Source organism: Cryptosporidium parvum, chromosome 2 (genome assembly GCF_000165345.1).
Source record: "Cryptosporidium parvum Iowa II chromosome 2, whole genome shotgun sequence".
Taxonomy (NCBI): Eukaryota; Apicomplexa; class Conoidasida; order Eucoccidiorida; family Cryptosporidiidae; genus Cryptosporidium; species Cryptosporidium parvum.
In genome coordinates this window covers 739,039-760,068 of record NC_006981.1, presented here as the reverse complement: position 1 = coordinate 760,068, position 21,030 = coordinate 739,039, and the positions used below count along the sequence as shown (strand labels likewise).

The window sequence follows — 21,030 nt, the reverse complement described above, 5'->3', positions numbered from 1 at the left end:
CTTACAATAATTTTACATGTGATATTTATTTACAATTACTATTATTATTATTATTATTATTATTATTATTCCCCCATTCTTTCTTTCTTGTACTAGAGTCGAAAAAAAAGATAAATATATAAATAACAAAAATTTAGGCGGGCACTTAACATCCCTATACCGGAGAATATAAAATTGTCTCGTAAATTACGTGGTGCCGGTATAGAAGAAAGAAAATTTTTTTTTTTCAAGAATTTAATTATTAAGGTGGGGCGGGTAAAATCACGATAATAAAAAAGAAGAACAAGAAGAAGAAAGGAAAAAAAAAAAAGGAGGAAAAAATAAGAGAAAGAAATAATAATAAATAACATAATATTTATAAATAAGTAAGGAGAATAATATTAATAATAATAATAATAATAATAATAATAATAACAATAATAATATTGGCAATTAAAAGAAGGAATCTTTTGGTAAATAGTTTTTAATTCTTGAAATATATTATTTATTAAAAAATATAAAAATTAAAATTATATATAGTTATATATATAATTATATATAATTATATATAATACAATACTATTATATTATATATTTGACTATAAATTACTCACACACACAAAATATTTGTTTATTAATTAATTAGTAATAATAATAATAATAATATTATTATTATTATTATATTATTATTAATATTTGGTTAAAATTAAATTAACTTTTATCATAGGACAAATAGTCCAAAGAAATGAATAACTAATTTGTAAATTAACAAACAAAAGAATTAAATAATTAAGTAAATAAATTGAATTTTAATAAATATAGAATGTTTGGTTCTAATAATAATAATAATACTGGAGGTGGTAGTGGTGGAGGACTTTTTGGTAATTTAGGAGGAACTAATACTAATACTGGTAATAATACAGGAACCGGACTTTTTGGTAATTTGAGTGGATCAGGAACAGGAACAACAGGATTTGGAAATAATTCAGGAGGAGGTTTATTTGGGAATTTAGGAAATTCTGGAAATAATACAAATAATGTAACAAATACAGGATTTACTTTTGGATCAAATACAACAGGAACAGGAGTAGGTACAGGAACAGGAACAGGAACAACAAATACTTTAGGAGGAGGAGGATTATTTGGATTTGGATCCAATTCATCTCAACAAAATCCTATTGGTGGAATTGGTGGAAGTTCTACTGGTGGTATTAGTAGTAATAACAACAATACTGGTTTGGGATTATTTGGTTCTACTAGTAGTAATATTGGTAATACTAATAATAATTTAAATACTTCTTCTCCATTTGGTAGTAATATTAATAATTCTATCTCATCTTCAACAGGAATTGGAAATAGCAATTCTAATTCTCTTTTTGGAGGTAATTCAACTCTTACATCTTCATCTAGTGGAGGTTTGGGACTTTTTGGATCACAAAATCAAAACAACTCAAATTCTAATAGTACAATTGGAATTGGATCATCATTATCATCAGGAGGTTTATTTGGATCAGGAACTTCACCTTTAGGATTACCATCATCATCAACAGCAGCAACAGCAACAACAAATGTTAATAATAATAATAATGGTATTAATACAAATTCTCAATCCACTAACAATCTTTTTGGAATTTCTGGAAATAATTCTGGATTAAATACTACTTCTTCTGGTACTTCCTCTTTATTTGGCTCATCTGGAACTGGAGGATTGACAGGAGCAACAAGTACTTTAGGAGGAGGAGGAGGAGGAGGATTATTTGGAAGTTCATCTAGTGCTACTGGTAATAATACAAGCTTTTCATTTGGTTCAACAAATTCTTCTTCAACTTCAAATCCATCCAATAATTCAGGACTTGGATTAGGTTTGGGACTTGGATCTGGATCTTCAGGACTTAGTTCTTCAGGACTTGGATCTACAAACAGTACAGCTAGTATTTTTGGAGGATCAGGTTTAACTGGTGCAACAGGTTTAACTGGTGCAACAGGATTAACTGGAACCACAGGATTAACTGGAACCACAGGATTAACTGGAACAACAGGAGCATCCAGTTCCTTATTTAGTTTTGGCTCCACTATGGCATCTTCTAATCCATCTTTATCTTCAACTACTGGTTCTGAATCTATTTTAGGTAACAGCAATACATTGAGTGGAGGATCTTCATTATTTGGAACTTCATCATCTTCTCTAGCAAGTACTAATTTAACTAGTGGTGTTACTACTACTTCTTTAACTTCTTTATCAACATCTCCTTCATTAGCTAATGCTAATACTAATAGTAATTTGTTTGGTAATTTTTCCACTTCTGCTTCCACTTCTGCTTCCACTTCATCTTCATTATTTGGAGCACCAACAACAGCAGCATCAACATCAACAACACCATCAACAACACCAGCAACAACAACAACAAGTTCATTATTTGGTACAAGTTCAACAACTGCTCCAAGTACAAGTACAAGTACTAATAATTTTTCCACTTCTCCAACATTATCTTCTTCTACACCATCATCAACAATTACTGGAGGTCTATTAGGGAATACTAATTTATCAACTTCAACAACAACAACAAGTTTGTTTGGATCATCTTCTAAACCTGAAAATAATAATACAAGTCTCTCATTATTAGGAGGAACTACATTATCATCATCATCTACTACACCAAATCTATCAATTTCTAATTCATCTACATCTCCATCTCCAAGTCTTGAAACAACAATATCTCATCAACATGAAAGAGTTGAGGATGTAATAAAATCTTGGGAAAGTAGACTTGCAAAACAAGTTAAACTATTTAATAAAGCATCATCAGATGTATTAGAAGTAGATAAAGCAATTATTACATATACTACAAAACTTTATTCTATTAGAGCAGATCAACAAGAAATTAGGATGAGACAAGAAAATATGGATAATAGAATTGATCAAATTGCTCAACAACAAAATAGTCTCTCTAATACTTTGAAGATTATTGAAGAATCCTTTTCAAAGAAACTGGAAGGATCATCATCTATTAATTCTTTTTCTAATAATAATAACAACAATAACAATAGTAATAATAATAATAATAATAATAGTAATAACATTAATAATAGTAATACAAATAATATTCCAAGAATTGGAACAACTGGAGGAAGCTTTTCTGGTAGTCATGATAAACCTAATCAAAACATGAGAATCTCAGCTGCAAGAGCTAATGCTTTAAGTTCTGAACTTCAAGATATTGAATCTCAAGTTGAAACTTTAATGTCTCAACTTAATAACTTACATGAAAGAATTTATCCTTCACCACTTAATGAAATTGTTAAGATCCTTAATATGCACCAACTCACTCTTCAATCCATTGAAAGTGAAGCTCAAAGACTTAAAGAAAAGATCACAATTGCTGAAGACTGTTTAGTAAGGAGGTAATTAATATTAACATATTATTCTTCAATAATATAAAATTTTATTATTAATATCTGTAATATTAAGTAATAGTAATAATAAAACTCTTAACTTTTTCTTTCTCTTTCTTCTTTCCTTCTTTTCCACGAAATATTTGAGCTTTGTTTTTCATTTTTGCCAGTAATTTGGAATTTTCTCATTACCCTTTTCTCTTTCTCTTCTTTTTCTTTTCATTTTTTTCAATATCTTCTCTAATCTTCATAAACTTCTCTTGTTCTTTTTCTTCTTATTATTTTTACTATTATTGCTATTCTTTTTCTTTAATGCTACTTTTTGATCTCCTCCTTTATTATTGGTTATATTATTGTTTGTATTATTATTATTATTATTATTATTACTTTTACTGCTATTCTTCATAGAACAATTGACTCGCTTCTTTTTTACCCACTTTCTTATTGGAGAGGAATTATATGATGAATTTGAAGAAGATTGCGATAAATCCTGAGATAATAAAGATGAGAGAGAAGAATAAGAAGAAGATTGTGATGATTGTGTGAAGGAAGAGGAGGAGGAGGAGGAGGAAGAAGAAGAAGAAGAAGAAGAAGGAGATGATGATGATGCTGATGATAATGAACCAAGTTTTACTGCTTGTTGATCTCCTTGATTCAAATTTCCAGAAACTTCTGCTTCTTTTGCCACCTTTGTAATTGCTGATTGTGTCATCGCATCTCCTTGATTTGAAGATGAGGATGAAGATGATGACGAAGATGATGAAGATGATGAAGATGATGAAGATGACGATGATGACGATGATGAAGATGAAGATGATGAAAAAACATCGGCTACTTTTATGTTAAAATGACCATCTTCTTGAGCAATGTCAATATTATGATCACTTCCTGTAGCTAAAACTGTAGATGTGGCCATGCCTTTACCATTATTACCACTATAATTATTGTCAAAATCATCCATTCTAAGATTCTTCCTTTTACGACCCCTTTTACCTTTCTGTTTACGCTTCAAACAATATAAACAGTGAAATGGTTCATTCTCACTTGGAATATTATCCTTATGTAATCCCAAACAATACCAGTGATACCAATTATTACATAAATCACAATATATCCAATCCAAACAAACTTGTTGCCAATCTCTCTTGTAAATCTTATCGCATGCTGGACATGTATTCTGAATACTATTATTATTTGAAGTTTCCAAAACACCAATATCATCGCTTATTACCATTTCAGTAGTCCCCTCTAAAGACAATTCAACTGCGCCTTTAGTTGTTATTACATCAGTTTCTACATTTATAGCCTTTGTAATATTAGTTTCTGTAAATGATTCAGTTTCTGAAGATGAAGCTATTCCCATTTTAGAAGTTTTAGCAGTAGCACTAATATTAACATTAGCATTATTATTGGCATTAGCATTAGCAGTTGAAGTAGAAGAAGAAACAGTAACTCCAGTAGTTCCCATAGTAGTTTTCACCGCTGTAGTTGTTGTAAAAGTTGACATTCCTCTACTAGTACTAGTTCTTGAAACACTTGTTGGAATTCCCATCCCTTCTACAAAACCAAAAGATGATTGGAGATTCTTTTGAATATTAAAAGCTGCATTTCTCCTTCTTTGTGTTTTTGAAAAGTTTATAATTTTTTGCTTTGGAATTCCAATTCCATAAACAAATCTTGAAACAACCTCATAAACAAGTATCTGTATAAGATCTTCCCATTTATTAATATAAGAAATATCGTGATCTGATGTAGTAGCAGAAGAAGAAGAAGAAGAAGATGATGATGATGATGATGATGATGATGATGGAGAAGAGGATGATGAAGTTGCTATTGTTGTTGTTGTTGAAGAAGATTGCGTTTGTTGATTAAACTCAATCCTACTTGAAAATAAAGGATTTCTTGAGTCTATTATTGCATCATTTCCTTTCATTTGAAATCCATTCGAACTATTATCAATATTATTATTAATATCAATTTCTTTTGAAATTTTATCCAAAGTTGATTTACTTTTTTGATCAATTGATAAAACCAAACCATAATAACTTAATAAACTCATCTTTAAATTTGTTTCCAAATTCTGATTTAGTGCATAACTAACATTAATACTTCTATTAATATCCAATCCTTGCCCTTCTTTATCAAGTACTTCATTATTATTCCTAATTATATTACTATATAAAGTTCTAAGCTGTGTCAAATCTTGTGAACTTGAAGAAATTGATCCCATTGTTGATATCAAACTTGAACCATAATTACTCGAATTATTATTACTATTATTATTATTATTATTATTATTATTATTATCAATATTGTTATTATCATTAATATTACTATTCTGATTGCTACTATTTCCTCCAGATTTGTTAATACCTGAATTTATTATAATTGAATTATTATTATTATTACACTGATTATGACTTATACACCATGCCCTTCTATATACTCCACCACCACTACCACTACTATTAATACCAACACCACCGCCTATTAAAAAACCAGAAGAACTCATATTCATTGATGACCCACCACTATTTAATAAACTGTAATAATGATCATTCTGTTTTGATTTGACTCTACTAGAATCAAATTTACATCCGATAGATTTCCCACAAGATACATGAAAATATGTATTACAAGTACTTAATGCACAACCTATTGTTGCTCCATTTGAAAATCCACAATATTTGCATATATTACCAAAATGCTTCTTATCAATTAATATAACATTATTCAAACTAAATACTTGAACTCTTGCTATTATAAGCCATTCCAAACAAATTGGATGTATCCATATATCGCAAGTTAACCTAAATTGATCATCTAATGGAATACTTCCATCAACCAAAAGCGTCTTTCTTGTCTTTGTTCCAGAAAAATCTATCTGATATCCTTTTCTTAAAGGTAATAAAATACCATCAAATCTTGTACATAAACAACAGCAACTATCTATTATCACATTCTCAAAATTCTTTTGCTCAAAATCTATACATCTTTGACATTTCATTGAAATTAATGCAAGATAATGAAAATTATTCTCATCCACCAAATTTGAATTCATACCATCATTTATTAATGAATTATTATTATTATTATTATTATTATTATCATTACTGTTATAAACCAAACCATATTGATACATATTGTTACATATTGAACATATTATGACATTACATATTTGACATTTTAATAAATATGGTATTTTTGAATGCCCTATTCCAACCCCTCCTGCTGTTATTTGATTTATATCACTATAACAGTTCTCCATATGATTACCTTGAATAAATGATGATGATGAAAATAATTGCTCTCTACTTTTTTTTGCTGAATTGTTTAACAAGACTTGATATCCACATAACTGACAACAATAATTCCAATTTTGGCTAATTATTGAAGAACAAGAATTAATCGATTTTAATTGAGCTTCATTTGAATGCAATTTTTCAATACTCAAATTTTTTGGTCCAAATAAACTTAAATGATAATTTGTGTTCTTTATTTGTATATCTCTATTATTATTTAAATAATCATTCAGTAATATATTATTATTTAAAGAATATATATATGATTTTGGCTCATAAAGTGATAAATCTGAATAACTTTTAATAATATTATAATAAAATGTTAATGGAATAAACTTCCAATAATAAAAGAATGAAAACCAAGGACCAAAACCCATCTTTGAAGCAATCATTAACGTTATCAAACGAATTTCATAAGGATTAACCATTCTATTTAATAATATCTCCATAATCCCAAATATACTAGCTATAATTATTCTAGAATTATCCAAATATTTATAATGATTAATATGACTCAAATCTGATATTCCAAATGAAGCAAAAGCATTTTCTGCCATTACTTTTTGCCAAAAAATTATATCTCCTGACCAAGGTGTAGCTAATCTTGATAATACTGTATCAATTGATTGTACATAAACCAATTCCGGCATATATAAATGAAACTTTGCAAACCCATTTAAAACTATTAGATTTTCTTCAGAAATTGGTGGATGATTGTAATCCCCAGATTTAGAGTGATTATGATCTGAATTAATCTTTTGTATTGATAAACATCCATCACCACTTAATGGAATAATTTCATCTTGATTTTTTAATCCTTGAATACTATTAATAGTATTAGATCTTGAAAGTAGTCTTGTTAAAAATATTACAGTACGTGTATCATCTCTCAAATCTGCTAAAAATGTTTGTCTAACTATATTTGGTAATGTAAATATATTACCAAACATTGAACCAATATATTGTTGACTTTCAATTCTTTGATTATACCATTTATTAAAATGGCTTAATTGATATTTTCTTAATAATATTGTTGGAGCTATATTACATGAATGCTCTGGACAATATAATAATGGTTTACTATTTTCCCAATCAACAATACAATCTTTTCTGGATGATGCGCAATTAATATGATAAGAATGACTACATTGACTATTATGGCATAGTATTGGAGAGCTATCAATTTTTCCACATCCTTCACATTTTATTTTATTCCTTTGTAAATCCACCTTAATTCTTAAGTAATTTCCATCGCTGCTTAATACACTAGAATTCCCCAAAGCACATCTAATATGAGCCCAGAATCCATCCACAGTCTTTTTCATTATACCACCAGATCTGCAATATGCATCATAACCACATAACTGACAAATAGGTACTTTAATCTTAATTTTATAAGAATAATTTTGTTTATCATAAATTATCACTTTCTTCTCCTCTAATTGTTTGATTATTGCCTCATCATGCTTAAAAATATCCAATACTCTTTGTTCTTGCAATTCTCCTCCAATTGTTTCAACTTTATTGTTACGTTGATGATGGCAATTATCATCATATTTTAAACCAGTGTAATAAGAAGATCCACGGCTTTTTGTTCGTATATTATTATTTTCCTCAATTAATATATCGTTATCCTCGTATATATTTGATTGAATACTAGAAATTAATGTCGGAGGAGGAGTTTGATTTGCTCTCCTTATTGCTTCTTGTTTTTTGTACCACTTAACAGGATTAAAGATTTGCATCTTAAATATTTCCAAATTTGCAAAATTATAAGGTATCTGATATGTAGGAATCCATTCAAAGTGATGATAATTTTGATTATCAAAATCAAAATCATTTTCATGATTACTTACATTGCTAGCATTAGTTTGGCATTCTGTATCTTCTTCTTGTACATTTTTATGTATACTTTTCGGATTAATATTCGAAAAATTAAATGTAAAGTATTTAAAACTACTCTTGTTTAAAGTTGTTAAAGATAATAAAGGAGTTTTTCTTGGCCTTCCTTTTCTTCTTTCTGTGATTACAACTCTATTATTTTCTTCTTCTTGATGTGATTCTGAATCATCATCTTGAGAAATTTCTGGAAAAATCCAATCATTAATCCATGGAAATATTATCGGATCAGTAAAACTTTGATCATTAATTGATGATGAAATGACATTATATGATATTAACTGATTTAAAAATGGATTAACATTCATTTGAATAGATTTAATTATTTGATTAATTGTCTCTTTATCTCTTGGACCACTAATCATTCGAATTATCCCAAAAAATAAATATTGATGATCAAGTAATTGATTCTTTATATTCAAACAAACATCACAAAGCCATTGATCATCCTCATCAACTTCATCCTCCTTCTTTTTTGGATTAGAACTATCAAGATCTCCCTGTTGACACTTTTTCTCCCTTTCTAATACATTCAACATTCTTGTAGAATTATATCTAAAAGGTTGTTTTGGGTTCACACAAGAATGATGTGCTGGTTGATAACATCCATCACAAAAATATATTGGATCTTCATCCCAATCTGTATCATTACCACAAATTGAACATAAAGCTGTTTCTTGCCATTCATTTGGTAAATACTTGGACTCAATACAAGCTAATCTAAACTTCTCCAAATCTCTTGCTTGTCTTTCTAATGTATAGTTATATCCAATATCATATTGTTTTCTTCTATAATAATCATTTAGCTCATATTCTTTCCTATACCAATAATTTGGATTTGGTTGACGCTCATTTTCTACTCTAGATAATATTTCACGAAAAATATCTAATTTTAAACTTGAAATATATCTAAGTCTTCTGATTAAAGAAATTGATACTTCACTCAATTCCTTATCTTTTTCTCTATTTAAGTATCTTTGGTCAAACTCTCCATTATTATATTCATTCAAACTATTTTGAGATATATCTTGTAAAATATAGCAGCCGTTATTTAACGTATTACCAATTTGAAAATCTATTTTCTTATTTGAATCCATTATTGAAGAAAGGTTCAAGTATCCTGATTTATTTTTTTCTGATGATTTATTCAAATTCTCTAAATCATCTATTATTTCCAAATTATATTCATCTAGCCGTTTATTTGGGGAAATATGTATATTTTCTTGAAAGAAATCACCAAAACTTTTTGCTCTCTTTATCTTACTTACTGTACTAATGCTTTCTTCATATAAATTATCTTCTAAGTCAACTACTGGAACTAAATCTTTGGGGTCCATTCTAAAATACTCGTAATTATTCTCTTTCAAACCTTCTCCTGTTCCAAGAATACTTTTAATTTTATTATTACCCTCTTGTTTTGACATATTATCATTTAATATCATATTCTCATCTTTTTCTTCTTTCAATTCACTTTTATAATAATTATAAGGAAGTAAATGATTAGTATCCAATAAACTTCTTCTAAGTTTCATATTTTCAATCCTATTATTAATATTAAAAATCCATTCATCTGACGTATCATTATAATTATAATAATTCTCATCCTTAAAAATCAGCTTCTCTTTGTCTAATTCATTTAAACTATTCCTCCATTCAACGCTTGGACCAGATATTATATCAGGAAATAGGCAAATATAATTGCATGTACCATTTAAACTCTTGTCTTGAATATCAAGGCCTTCCTTTATATCTAATATACTGTATAAATTTCTACTATTATTTAAACGCGTATATTTATATGCACATTGTATTTTTACTAAATTATATAAAATATCTCTCAAACTCCTACAATGAATTAATTCTCTTGGAAAATCTGTTGGCTTGGTTAATGGCGGAATACTTAAAGTTAAACTTATACTCTTTATCCTTTTCTCATCACAAATTTCTTTATCTTTATCCTCAAAATCCAATAATCTATTCTGCTCCTCTTTTAGAGGATCTTGAATGTATCCATCCAATATATTCTGTAATTCTCCATTATTTTCAAATAACCCAAATCCTTCTCCATTTATCTCCCTAGGAACCCGATTCCAACCTTTAAGTCCTTCCATTAAAGTCATACTCGTTTTAACAAAATTACTCTGTTCTTTTTCTTGATACTGATTTAAAAAATTATCATTTATTATGTTCAGAATATATTCGGATGAATGAATATGGAATTTCAAAATATCTTTCATTCTATCATCAATTTTGCCAAAATATTCATCCTCTATTTTCATCCAAAACACATTATCGTCATCTAATGGAACAACTCCTCCTCCATTTAGTATATCCCTACTACATGAGTTCCTGTTTCTTGTTGTTTTTGTTGAATCTACAAACATTTTTTTTTTAATAATTTCCACTGGCCTTCCTATCTTATTTTATCTTTATTCTCTTAATATATATGAATTTCTCAAATCTTGAGCTTTGAATTTTCAACTTTTTATATTACATATCATTTATATTAAAAGTATACAAATATATATACAAGTATATATATATAATATATATATTTATTAAACATATATATAAATGCATATACATTTGTATTTTCTTATGCAGGGTAAGATTCTATACCTGACATAATATTTATATATATATAATTTTCTTAAATTAGTACTTTCTTAGAATCTTTATGTACTTTGCTCTGAGACTTTTCTTTTCTAGCTTTTAATTTATCTCTTAATTTTCCAAATATACTCAAAGGTATGTTTAATAATTTAAAAATTTAACAAGTCTCAGTTCTTATCTTTTATTATTATTAATATTATTATCAATAGTGTTATTACTATTATTATTTATTTATTATTTTATTTTATTTTATTTTTTCTTCCTTGTTTTTAATGTTCCACGTTACCGTCTCTTAATTTCACACATCCTCCCACTTTGCGCTATTTCCAAAATTTGCCAAAAAATTTTTTTTTTTTTTAATAATTTCTAGCGCACATATTTATTTATGTATGTTATAAATTGTGATAAATAAAAATCAATTACTTAATTTTTTTCAAAATTTCGGAAGTTTTATACTCAATTAATTCATGGATTAAGAAAAATTCCTACTAATAAATGAACTATTGTAAACTTTTTTGCAAGTGCGTGCGTGCATGCATGTAAAAACTAAATATTTGCACATACCGGTATTAATGACATATTACAAATATATATAATGTGGACAATTTTAATTGCATGTACATTTTAGTAATTATTATACACGTGTACAAATATAAAAATATATATATATATTTATTTATATTAATAAAAATCGCATATAAAAAAATAGTGGGGGCGGGCAAAGCATGTTATAGAGAAAACTCTATTAATTGAAAGTAATTTTTTTTTTTTTTTGATTAGAAGCATAGAGAATTCTGATAGAAATTGTTGGTTTTCTGTGTTTAGGTATTAATAGAAACAAAATTATTTTTTTCGGATATTTATGATTAAAACTCAGAAAGTATGTGTGGGGGGAAATTAGCAAATTTTTGGGAACTTGTAGTTTTTTGTGAATAACTGAGTGTCTCTCGCGACTCTCACATTAATAATTAGTCTTAAAATAATTTTTCTTTTTTTTCTTTTAATACAAATTAAGTATACCAACTATTATTAGTATAATAGTAGCAATACTTATGAATAATAGTTTGTATTCTTTTCTTGCGATAATATATTAATATATATTAATATATATATTAATATATTCAGCTTGTAATTAATTAATTTGACAAGATTCTTAATTGAAAAAAAGAAAGGTAATAAAGGATCTATCGTTATTAAATTGTAATAAATAATTAATGGTACTTATAAAATACTTAAATTGAAGAGAATATAACTCTATATAGACTTTAGTTTTTTTTTTGTGAATAAATGTAAATGAAAGACTGTGGTTATCTTTTTTTTGGGAAATTTAATTGGGGTAACGATAATAGTTTTTTATAAAAAGAAATTACTATTGCTTTTACACAATAATTTCGTATTAATTTTTTTGTGGTTATTTTTGTGTTATTGAGAAAAATCAAATAAAATTTGTATAATAAATTGGATAATTAAAAGATTGTAAGTTAATTGGAACATAAATGATGAAATTATTACTTTTGGTATTCTTTATAATATATCAGTTTTTTTTTAATTCATTTTTTTCTAATAGAGTTTGTTTATTTGAAACCTTTAAATTAATAAAAGAAAATAGAAATTCTCAATTTATGGGAATTTCTGTACTAAAACTTCAAGCAAATGCTCCTTGGCCTAATAGAAATAAAAGTTGCAATTGTGATTCCAGCTCTAATTCGGATTCTGCTGACTTGGCATGTAATATTCATAGACATTCACATTTAAGTTCTCCAAATACAAGTGAAACTGGCAGAGATAGTAGCAGAGATAACAGCAGAGATAACAGTAGAAACAATAGCAGAGACAATAGCAGATACAATAGCAGAGATAACAGCAGAGATAACAGTAGAGACAATAGCAGAAACAATAGCAGAGATAACAGCAGATCCAGTTCCAATTCCAGTTACAGATCTAGAAATAATAACTTAGGTGAAAGCCGAGCTACAAGTAATGATAAAAATAATCGTAGAAAAAGTTCCTTAAACGCCGCTCATCATTCTTTAGGAACAATGGAGTTTCATTTTCGAAATTACTCGTCCAAGCTTTCTAACTTTGAGGAAAGGGGAAGAAGTTTAACTAGAACTAGAAGTAGAGCTAGAAATAGAAGTAGAACCACTGCTAAGGGAAGTAGCAATAGAGACAAAGGTGCGAGTAAAAATAAAACTAGCAGGAACACAAGTAGAAGTGCAAGTAGGAATAGGAGTAGAGGTCGAAATGTAACTAGGGGTAGGAGTAAAAGTCGAAATGTAAGCAGAAGTACAAGTAGAAACAGGGATAGAAGTACGAGTAGAAATAGGGATAGGAGTACGAGTAGAAATGTAAGCAGGAGTAGGAGTGCAAGTAGAAACAGGGGCAGGAGCAAGAATGTGAGCAGAAATAGGACTGGGAGCAGGGCTGGGAGCAGGGCTGGGAGCAGGACTAGAAGCAGGACTAGAAGCAGGACTAGAAGCAGGACTAGAAGCAGGACTAGAAGCAGGACTGGGAGTAGGGCTAGGAGCAGGAATGGGGGCAGGGCCAGAAGTAGGGGTAGAAGTAGGAGCTACAGTAAAAACTCTAACAGTACTAGTGGTGGCGAAAACCCTAGTACTAGTGCTTATTCTCATGAAGAAAACCAACAGGAAGAACAAGTGCAATCAGAGTCGTTACTTGGCCACCTTGAGCTATCAGAAGAACAGAAATTGTCTTCGATTGAAACCAGAATTGCCATTATTAAAAGTTACAAAGAGTCTTGTTTAGATATTAAGTCTTCAAACCAACATTTATTCTCTGGATTTGTTAGAGATTGTCGACTATTCTTGTCTGAAAGCTTTTCTAATTTACTTGATTTGGAGCTTTTGGAACTTTTATTAGAATTGTGGTCAGATTTGGCTAACAGCAAATCCTCAAATAACGAAACTATTTTTGAAATTTTGACTGTTGCGGAAGTTTTATCAAGGAATGTCATTGCTGGGTTATCTTTGGAAGAACTGGAAGAAAAGCGTAAGCATTGCAAACAAATTGTAACTATGCTTCTAAATAATGCAGAAACCTATATTGAATCAAAGCTGAAAATCAGTCAACTCAGAAAAGAAATAAAGTATCTGAGTAAATAACCATTTGTCAATTAATATTCTATTTCTTGGGAGTTCTTTATATATTTCAGTTATATAGTACATATGCATTTCTTTATACCTTTAATCATATTTGTATGGCAATATTCAACGCTATTTCAAAGCCAAGTTCATTCAATCATTTTTTTAATGTTATTGAGAAATTGTGAAAAAAATCTAGTCTTGTTTATTTACTTTCTTTAAATATACCAATTTTAAATATTTCGTTTATTTATCTATTTTATTTCTATTCCCACATTATTCATTCGTTTCATCGCTCTTATTTATCTTTGCATGCATTACCCGCCTAAATATTTATTCATTTTTTTTTTATTTTTATATATTTATATAAACTTTACATATTCTTTTCCTATATTTCTTTTTTTCCTTAGTTTATTGAAATAATTATAAAATACTTTTTTAAAGAAAAAATCTTTATACTTTACTATGTTGTTCTTTTCTTCTCTTATATTTTTCATTCAACTATAATTACTCCTTTCAATTAATATATCTATAAATAAATCATTTAAAATAATTGGCGCCATATTTGAGCGGTAACTGTGTATTAATGCAATTTCACAAAATAAAGGAAAGAGTGAAAAAAAGAAAAAGAGGGTATCGATGAAAATACTCGTTTAATTGTTTTTTTATTATTTTGCTTTGTGTACAAATAATATTTATTTTAATTATTTGTATAACAGAAGGAAACAAATCAATATATATTTTATATATATTTGTCATGCATTGCTAATCTAATGTTAATGTGAATCTTTTAAGAAAAGTCAACAAGCATATTGTTAAAGTAATAATATTACATTTTCTTCATCCCCTATAACTAAGAAGCAAAGCAAGTTTTTTAAGGATCTTGATTATTTTTTTCATATTTTGAGTTTAATTATCTTTTTTATTATTACTTTTGAAGTTTTAATTCATTAACTATGTTTTTACGTATTGCCTTATTTATCCTTGCATTCATTGGTATATTTAATAGTAATTCTTCTTTTGTTAAAAGTCCGTACAAAAATTATGAGTTTAAATACGTCCAATACTTTGAAAGTTTCTCATTCTTGAAAATTAAAGCTTCAGCTCCTACTTCGGGGTTTTGTGAAAAGTGTGGCTCCAGAATATACAGAGTAGGCTGCCTCTGTTCTTCTATCGGAAATCATAGAGAAGGACCAAATCCTAGTAGTTCAGTGGAAGATAGTCATTCCGGAAGAAGAGACTCAAATTCTAGAAAAGATTCTAAATCTAGAAGAGATTCCAAATCTAGAAAGGATTCTAAATCTAGAAAGGATTCCAAATCTAGAACTACTTCTAGATCTAGAAGTGGCTCTAGATCTAGAAGTGGCTCTAAATCTAGAAGTGGCTCTAGATCTAGAAGTCAATCTCCTAAAGATTCCAAGGAACAGACTACTAGTACTACTACTCAACATCCATTATCTAAAATTAAAGATCCTGCCGTGAAATTACGATTAAAATCCGAAAAAAGTTCCGGGATCCAGAACTTTAAGAGCGTTATTAATGATATTAAAGCTTCTATTGACGATCTACTTTCAAAACTTATCATGGAATGTTCTTTACTGTTTACCCCTCAATTCTCGGCATTAGATGTTGAAGAATTAAAGGAAGAACTTATGGAAATGTTGACTGGTTTTGCAGGTTTGAAATTCCTTAGACAGTCACATATACCGTTTTTAATGGCTAAAGAAGAACTGAATAAATTACAAGGTAAAAATGGCTTAACAATTGAGGAGCTTGAGGAAATGCTTGAATTATGTTTAACAATATCCTATACAATAATTGACGACCTTGCATCCATTTTTGATAAGAAAGCAAAAATTAGAGAATTAAAACAAGAAATTCAAATATTAATGGACTTAAATTGATTAATTAATAAATATCAGATTATTGCCTATTTATAATTATAGGTAAATGATGATGGAAAGATGGAATTATTATCCATTTTTATATCATTTCTTTCAAGTATTGTGTATAATGGTTGTTTTTGAGATTGATCAGCTTGACTATCATTACTAATTTTGTGATTGTCTCTAATAATGGTTTGATTTTGAGTGAATAAGAAAGGATTAGAAGTAACAGAAATTGATGTATTGTTATTTTCTTCAGTATGGTTTTCAACCAATTGTGAATAGTTACTAGTGTTATTAGTTCTTGAAATATTTGAAACTTCATTAGTAATATTAACACTTGTATTTTTAGTAAGAATGTTTGTAGAATGATTTTGTTTTTCTTTAACTTCAACTTGCTGATTATCATCAGACTTTTCAATATCATCAAATTGGTCGTATTCGACTTCTCCCCAATAATCAAAAGTGGAAGAATATAAATTATTGGTATTTTTTGAATTATTAGAATCATCATCCTCAATTGGTGGTAATAGTCCCCAAATAGGTTTTCCTTGATCATCAAGAGGAGGTTTCCCCCATTCACCTGGTCTAAATCCAAATTCACAACCATTAGGAATTTGAGAATTAACACCAGGTACTCTTAAATAAGGATATGAAGGGGGAGGCCCATACTTTTGCATTCTAACCAACCAAGGAGGAGGCCAATTAGGTTGCATTCCTAAAGCATCTTTAAGACGTTGTGAAAGTTTTCCAGGACGTATATTTTTAAATTTAAATTCAAACTCTTTTCCTTCATAATATAAATCTCCAAATTGTGTCAAATGTGGTTTAGTTGAATATATGAAGAAAGCATCATGCAAAACTTGATAATCAATATCCATTCTATTAAGCTTTGGTCGTATCTTTCTTCTTTGTTTTTGTTTCATTGTCATCTTACTTTCTTCTTCAAGTAATAAAGCTCTAATTTCAGCAATCTTAGTTTCTTCAATAAAATGTGGAAGTTTATATGGGGGTCTTTCTAAACCCTTTTTTCCTTGTAAATATCTTCTTTTAGAATTCCAATGATGTGGAATTCTAACTGATCCTAGACAACTTTTTAAATATACAAGAAATTCTGGATCTTCAGCTGTTGTATCCCAAATTTCAACTAATTCTGGATGATTTGTTTTTTCTTTTAACTCTTTAACTGTCATTTTACCAATTACTCCATTATTTCTATTTTTCATTTCTTTCAAGAATTCACGTTTTCTTCTTTTTTCTATTTCCTCCCTTTCCTCTTCTTCTTCTTCCATTAATAGTTTCATATTGATTCCTTCATTACCATCTCTAAAGGTAATAACAGACTTTTTACTTTCATTATTTTCATCATTTTCACTATTTCCGTTATTTTCACTATTTCCGTCATCTTCAATGTTTTCGTCATCTTCAATGTTTTCATCTATATATTTCTCCTTTTCCTCTAGTATGTTTTCGTGATCCAAACCAATCAAAAGTTTGCAAGATTCTCCAAACATCTTTTTCAACTCATCATTTTCTTGAATTTTAAAAACTATATCTTCTTCTTCTTTTTCTTCTCTATTACTAATATTATTTGTTAATCTTTTCTCATTTGTTTTTAACAAATCCTTATATTGATTCCCCACTTGTTCTGACTTTCTTTTCTTTCGATTTTCCTTGTTTCTTTGCTTTTTTAACTTATTTTGTAACTTTTTATATTCCAATTTTTTCTTATTCTTATTCACAGAATCTTCTTGACTCTCATTTACCTTCATTATTGGTTCATTTATTACTTTTTTCTTTTCATCTTCTTTATTTACTTCCATTTTTTCCCTAACATGTAATAATTCATTCATATCTTCTTATTCATAATTATATTTTGGTTCTTCTACACTCTTTTTATTTATTCAAATATTTATATATATTTAATATTTAAACAATCCCATTCCTACTCCTAATGGAACATTCAATCATTAACTATAATAATAATTTAGCTTTACATGATTTCCCGCCAAAAGTTCTTGTAAAAACATTTTATATTCAGAAAAAAAAAAAAACATAAATAGTTTACATATTATTACGAAAGAAGAGAAGATATAAATTTACTAAAAGAAAATATTAACAATTAAGATAGAAAACTGTAGATTTTTGTGTTTACTTAATTTATCTCTTTTTCTAGCTTTTCCTATTTAAATAATGGGTGCTTGCATGTTATTTTCCTTCCTCCCCCCCATCCACCCACTCCTCTCTCCTTTTCTTATTCACCTCAACAAAACCACCAAATTTTTGTCTTTATTCAAATACTTTTCCTATATTATTTTCTTTTATTAACTTTTTTTCTTTTTCATTCCTAAACAGTCACTAATTGATTTTCTTTTTATTAATTAAATTATCCTTCATGCGGTCTTTTATATACATGACTTTATATTTTACAAAATATAAAATAATGCATTGCCCGCCGGCGCCAAATGCACGTGATGCAGTTTTGACTGTGGGGAATCTCAAGACCGGTATAGAAAAGAATAAAAGAAAAGAAAAAATAATAATCAATTTACCCATCCTATTTAATTTCTTCTATTAATTAACCAAATAATGAAACTCTAACTTTATCATGTTTAAAGTAACTCAATTGGAATCTTTTTAGTACTTATTTAATATGATTCGAATAAGACTTGTTGCTCTATTTATCCATTCTTTAGTATTGGTATGTATCATTTGTTACATTATTACAGAATTTAAAAATGATAATGATCATAAAAACAAACTTTTTCAACAAATAAATCAGCAAATTCTACTTGAAAAAGAAGATGCTAAATTAATTCAAAACGAAGATAGTAATCCTAATATTTCTTTTGATTCTGAACAGATTTTTGAAAAAAATGATGAAAATATTTTTCAAATATTTAATAATTTACCTGAAATCATTAAATCATTTCAAGATCATCAAAAAAATAACTTTCCAAAATTATGTCAAAATTACTGGAAAAAAAGTGTAAAATCTTTAATTTCAAAATACAAAACTAGCTCCATTATTAATTCATCTAATCATTCTAAATCATTAATATTGGGCCCTTCATTTCAAATTGAAGAAATGATTAAGTACTTATCATATACTACTATAAATGATGATATTACAATGATTAAACTACGTTTTAAATATATCTTTGATTCAATAAATCGTAAAATACTTGAATTTGAACCAATTATTTCATGTATTCCAGATCAACGTATACCTAAAGTAAGTAAATTAAAACAATTAAAGATCAGAGATATTAATCATACTATTAAATATATATTTAAAGCAATTCAAAAAAATAGCATAGAAGAAAATGAAAACAATAACGAAAATAACTCTTTAAAGTATAATAATCATATAAGATATTTAGATTTGCTCATACATTATGATGATTGCCCTATAATCTGGAAATCTATGCCATTTCATATTTACAAAAATGATACACTTCATATTGAAAAATGTATCTTAAATTCTAAATTCTCCAAACAAATGCAATTCCTACTCTCAAACACAACAGAAATTCACCATGTATTTTTAAAACCTCAGCAACAATTTAATAGTAAATGTACTTCTCTTTCAACCTTAATCTCTTATAATAATAATGATAATAGTAATAACAATAGTAATATGAACATTTGTGAAGATTCTACAGTTAATGTAACCAATCAATCCTCAAACTTTACCTCTTATTCTTCTTCTGTATCCAAAAGTTACTTTCTTTCTTTTAATCATTATCGTTATCAAAACCAAAATAATAATAATCAATCTATAATTCAAAATGATGACCAAAATTATCATCAAAATAATGGTACCATATTTTCAAGTTTAATCAATAATCATCTCACAACATATACAATATGTGAAATAATCAACAATTTTGTTAAACAAATTATTTCAATATTATCTCGTTATCATATTCCAGAAATAATGTGTTATGGAACAATAAAGTGTTATATTCCTTGTTTTTTTCAAAATAATAATTCCATATTTACATCCATTTTTGATAAATTAAAAAAAAGAGATATATTTAAACTATTTAATCATCTTCATTGTATTTGTCAATTCAATCCTAAAAACTCACCAAATTCTAGTGGTCTTATACTTTCAATATCATCAAACTCAAACTCATGGGATTTTGCTTCTATTCCATATGTTAATCATCTTGATAATAATGAACTTATTGCAAGATCTTTTATTTCGAATGAATATCCAAATAATAATAAAGATTTATGGAATCTTAAAAATAATACTCTATTCTTTATTGGAAGATATACAGATACATCCAGACTTGATCTTTCTTGTAATATATATAATGAAATATACCATAATAATTTTCATAGTGGAAATATTTCAAATCACGTATTTATATCTGATTCAAACAAAATCTCTTGTGAAAATAGAGCCAATTTACTTGAAAAACTTACATTATGCGATTCAAAATTCATTTGTAGAAAGGAATCGATATCTTTTATAGACTGGATCAACAGATTAGTATCTAGTAAATTCTCTTTAGACCTATCTGGGGTCGGTCCTTGGTCTAATAGACTTAGAATGCTTATGCTTACTGGTAAGTTAAATATAATTTTTATTTCATCCATAATATTTACTTTTAAACTTAAATTTTTTTTAGGAACAATGATCTTCCAAAATATTAGATCTTATTACTCACACCAATTCTATGATCTTTTATTCAAGAAAAACCGTCTCTTTTTCAAATTTAATAATATCAGTGATATCTTATTAAATGTAAGTTAGCCAAATCCTGATCTTTGGTTGGACCATTTTCTCAATATTATTGGAATTAATAAAAATAATAATATAGAGAAATGAACATGAGAATTGAG

The 21,030-nt window shown here is 27.7% G+C and overlaps 6 protein-coding genes across 6 annotated transcripts; 4 read left to right on the top strand and 2 right to left on the bottom strand.

The window, feature by feature from the left end:
• Window positions 1-802: 802 nt before the first annotated feature.
• cgd2_3550 (hypothetical low complexity protein) lies at window positions 803-3,385 on the top strand (the record flags this gene model as incomplete). The annotated part of the gene is made up of 1 exon (XM_626542.1): window positions 803-3,385. One exon carries the CDS (start codon window positions 803-805, stop codon window positions 3,383-3,385), a length of 2,583 nt encoding a protein of 860 aa, XP_626542.1.
• Window positions 3,386-3,619: 234 nt separating this feature from the next.
• cgd2_3540 (4x PHD domain containing protein) lies at window positions 3,620-10,957 on the bottom strand (the record flags this gene model as incomplete). The annotated part of the gene is made up of 1 exon (XM_626541.1): window positions 3,620-10,957. The coding sequence occupies one exon, from the start codon at window positions 10,955-10,957 to the stop codon at window positions 3,620-3,622; it is 7,338 nt and encodes a 2,445-aa protein (XP_626541.1).
• A 1,725-nt stretch (window positions 10,958-12,682) lies between these two features.
• On the top strand, window positions 12,683-14,308 carry cgd2_3530 (possible RNA binding motif, signal peptide; the record flags this gene model as incomplete). The annotated part of the gene is made up of 1 exon (XM_626540.1): window positions 12,683-14,308. One exon carries the CDS (start codon window positions 12,683-12,685, stop codon window positions 14,306-14,308), a length of 1,626 nt encoding a protein of 541 aa, XP_626540.1.
• Window positions 14,309-15,243: 935 nt separating this feature from the next.
• On the top strand, window positions 15,244-16,191 carry cgd2_3520 (conserved hypothetical protein; the record flags this gene model as incomplete). Its single annotated transcript, XM_626539.1, has 1 exon — window positions 15,244-16,191. One exon carries the CDS (start codon window positions 15,244-15,246, stop codon window positions 16,189-16,191), a length of 948 nt encoding a protein of 315 aa, XP_626539.1.
• Window positions 16,192-16,217: 26 nt separating this feature from the next.
• cgd2_3510 (Cus1p U2 snRNP protein) lies at window positions 16,218-18,026 on the bottom strand (the record flags this gene model as incomplete). The annotated part of the gene is made up of 1 exon (XM_626538.1): window positions 16,218-18,026. The coding sequence occupies one exon, from the start codon at window positions 18,024-18,026 to the stop codon at window positions 16,218-16,220; it is 1,809 nt and encodes a 602-aa protein (XP_626538.1).
• An 800-nt stretch (window positions 18,027-18,826) lies between these two features.
• cgd2_3500 (hypothetical protein, transmembrane domain near C, signal peptide) lies at window positions 18,827-20,941 on the top strand (the record flags this gene model as incomplete). Its single annotated transcript, XM_626537.1, has 1 exon — window positions 18,827-20,941. The coding sequence occupies one exon, from the start codon at window positions 18,827-18,829 to the stop codon at window positions 20,939-20,941; it is 2,115 nt and encodes a 704-aa protein (XP_626537.1).
• Between the last annotated feature and the right edge of the window lie 89 nt (window positions 20,942-21,030).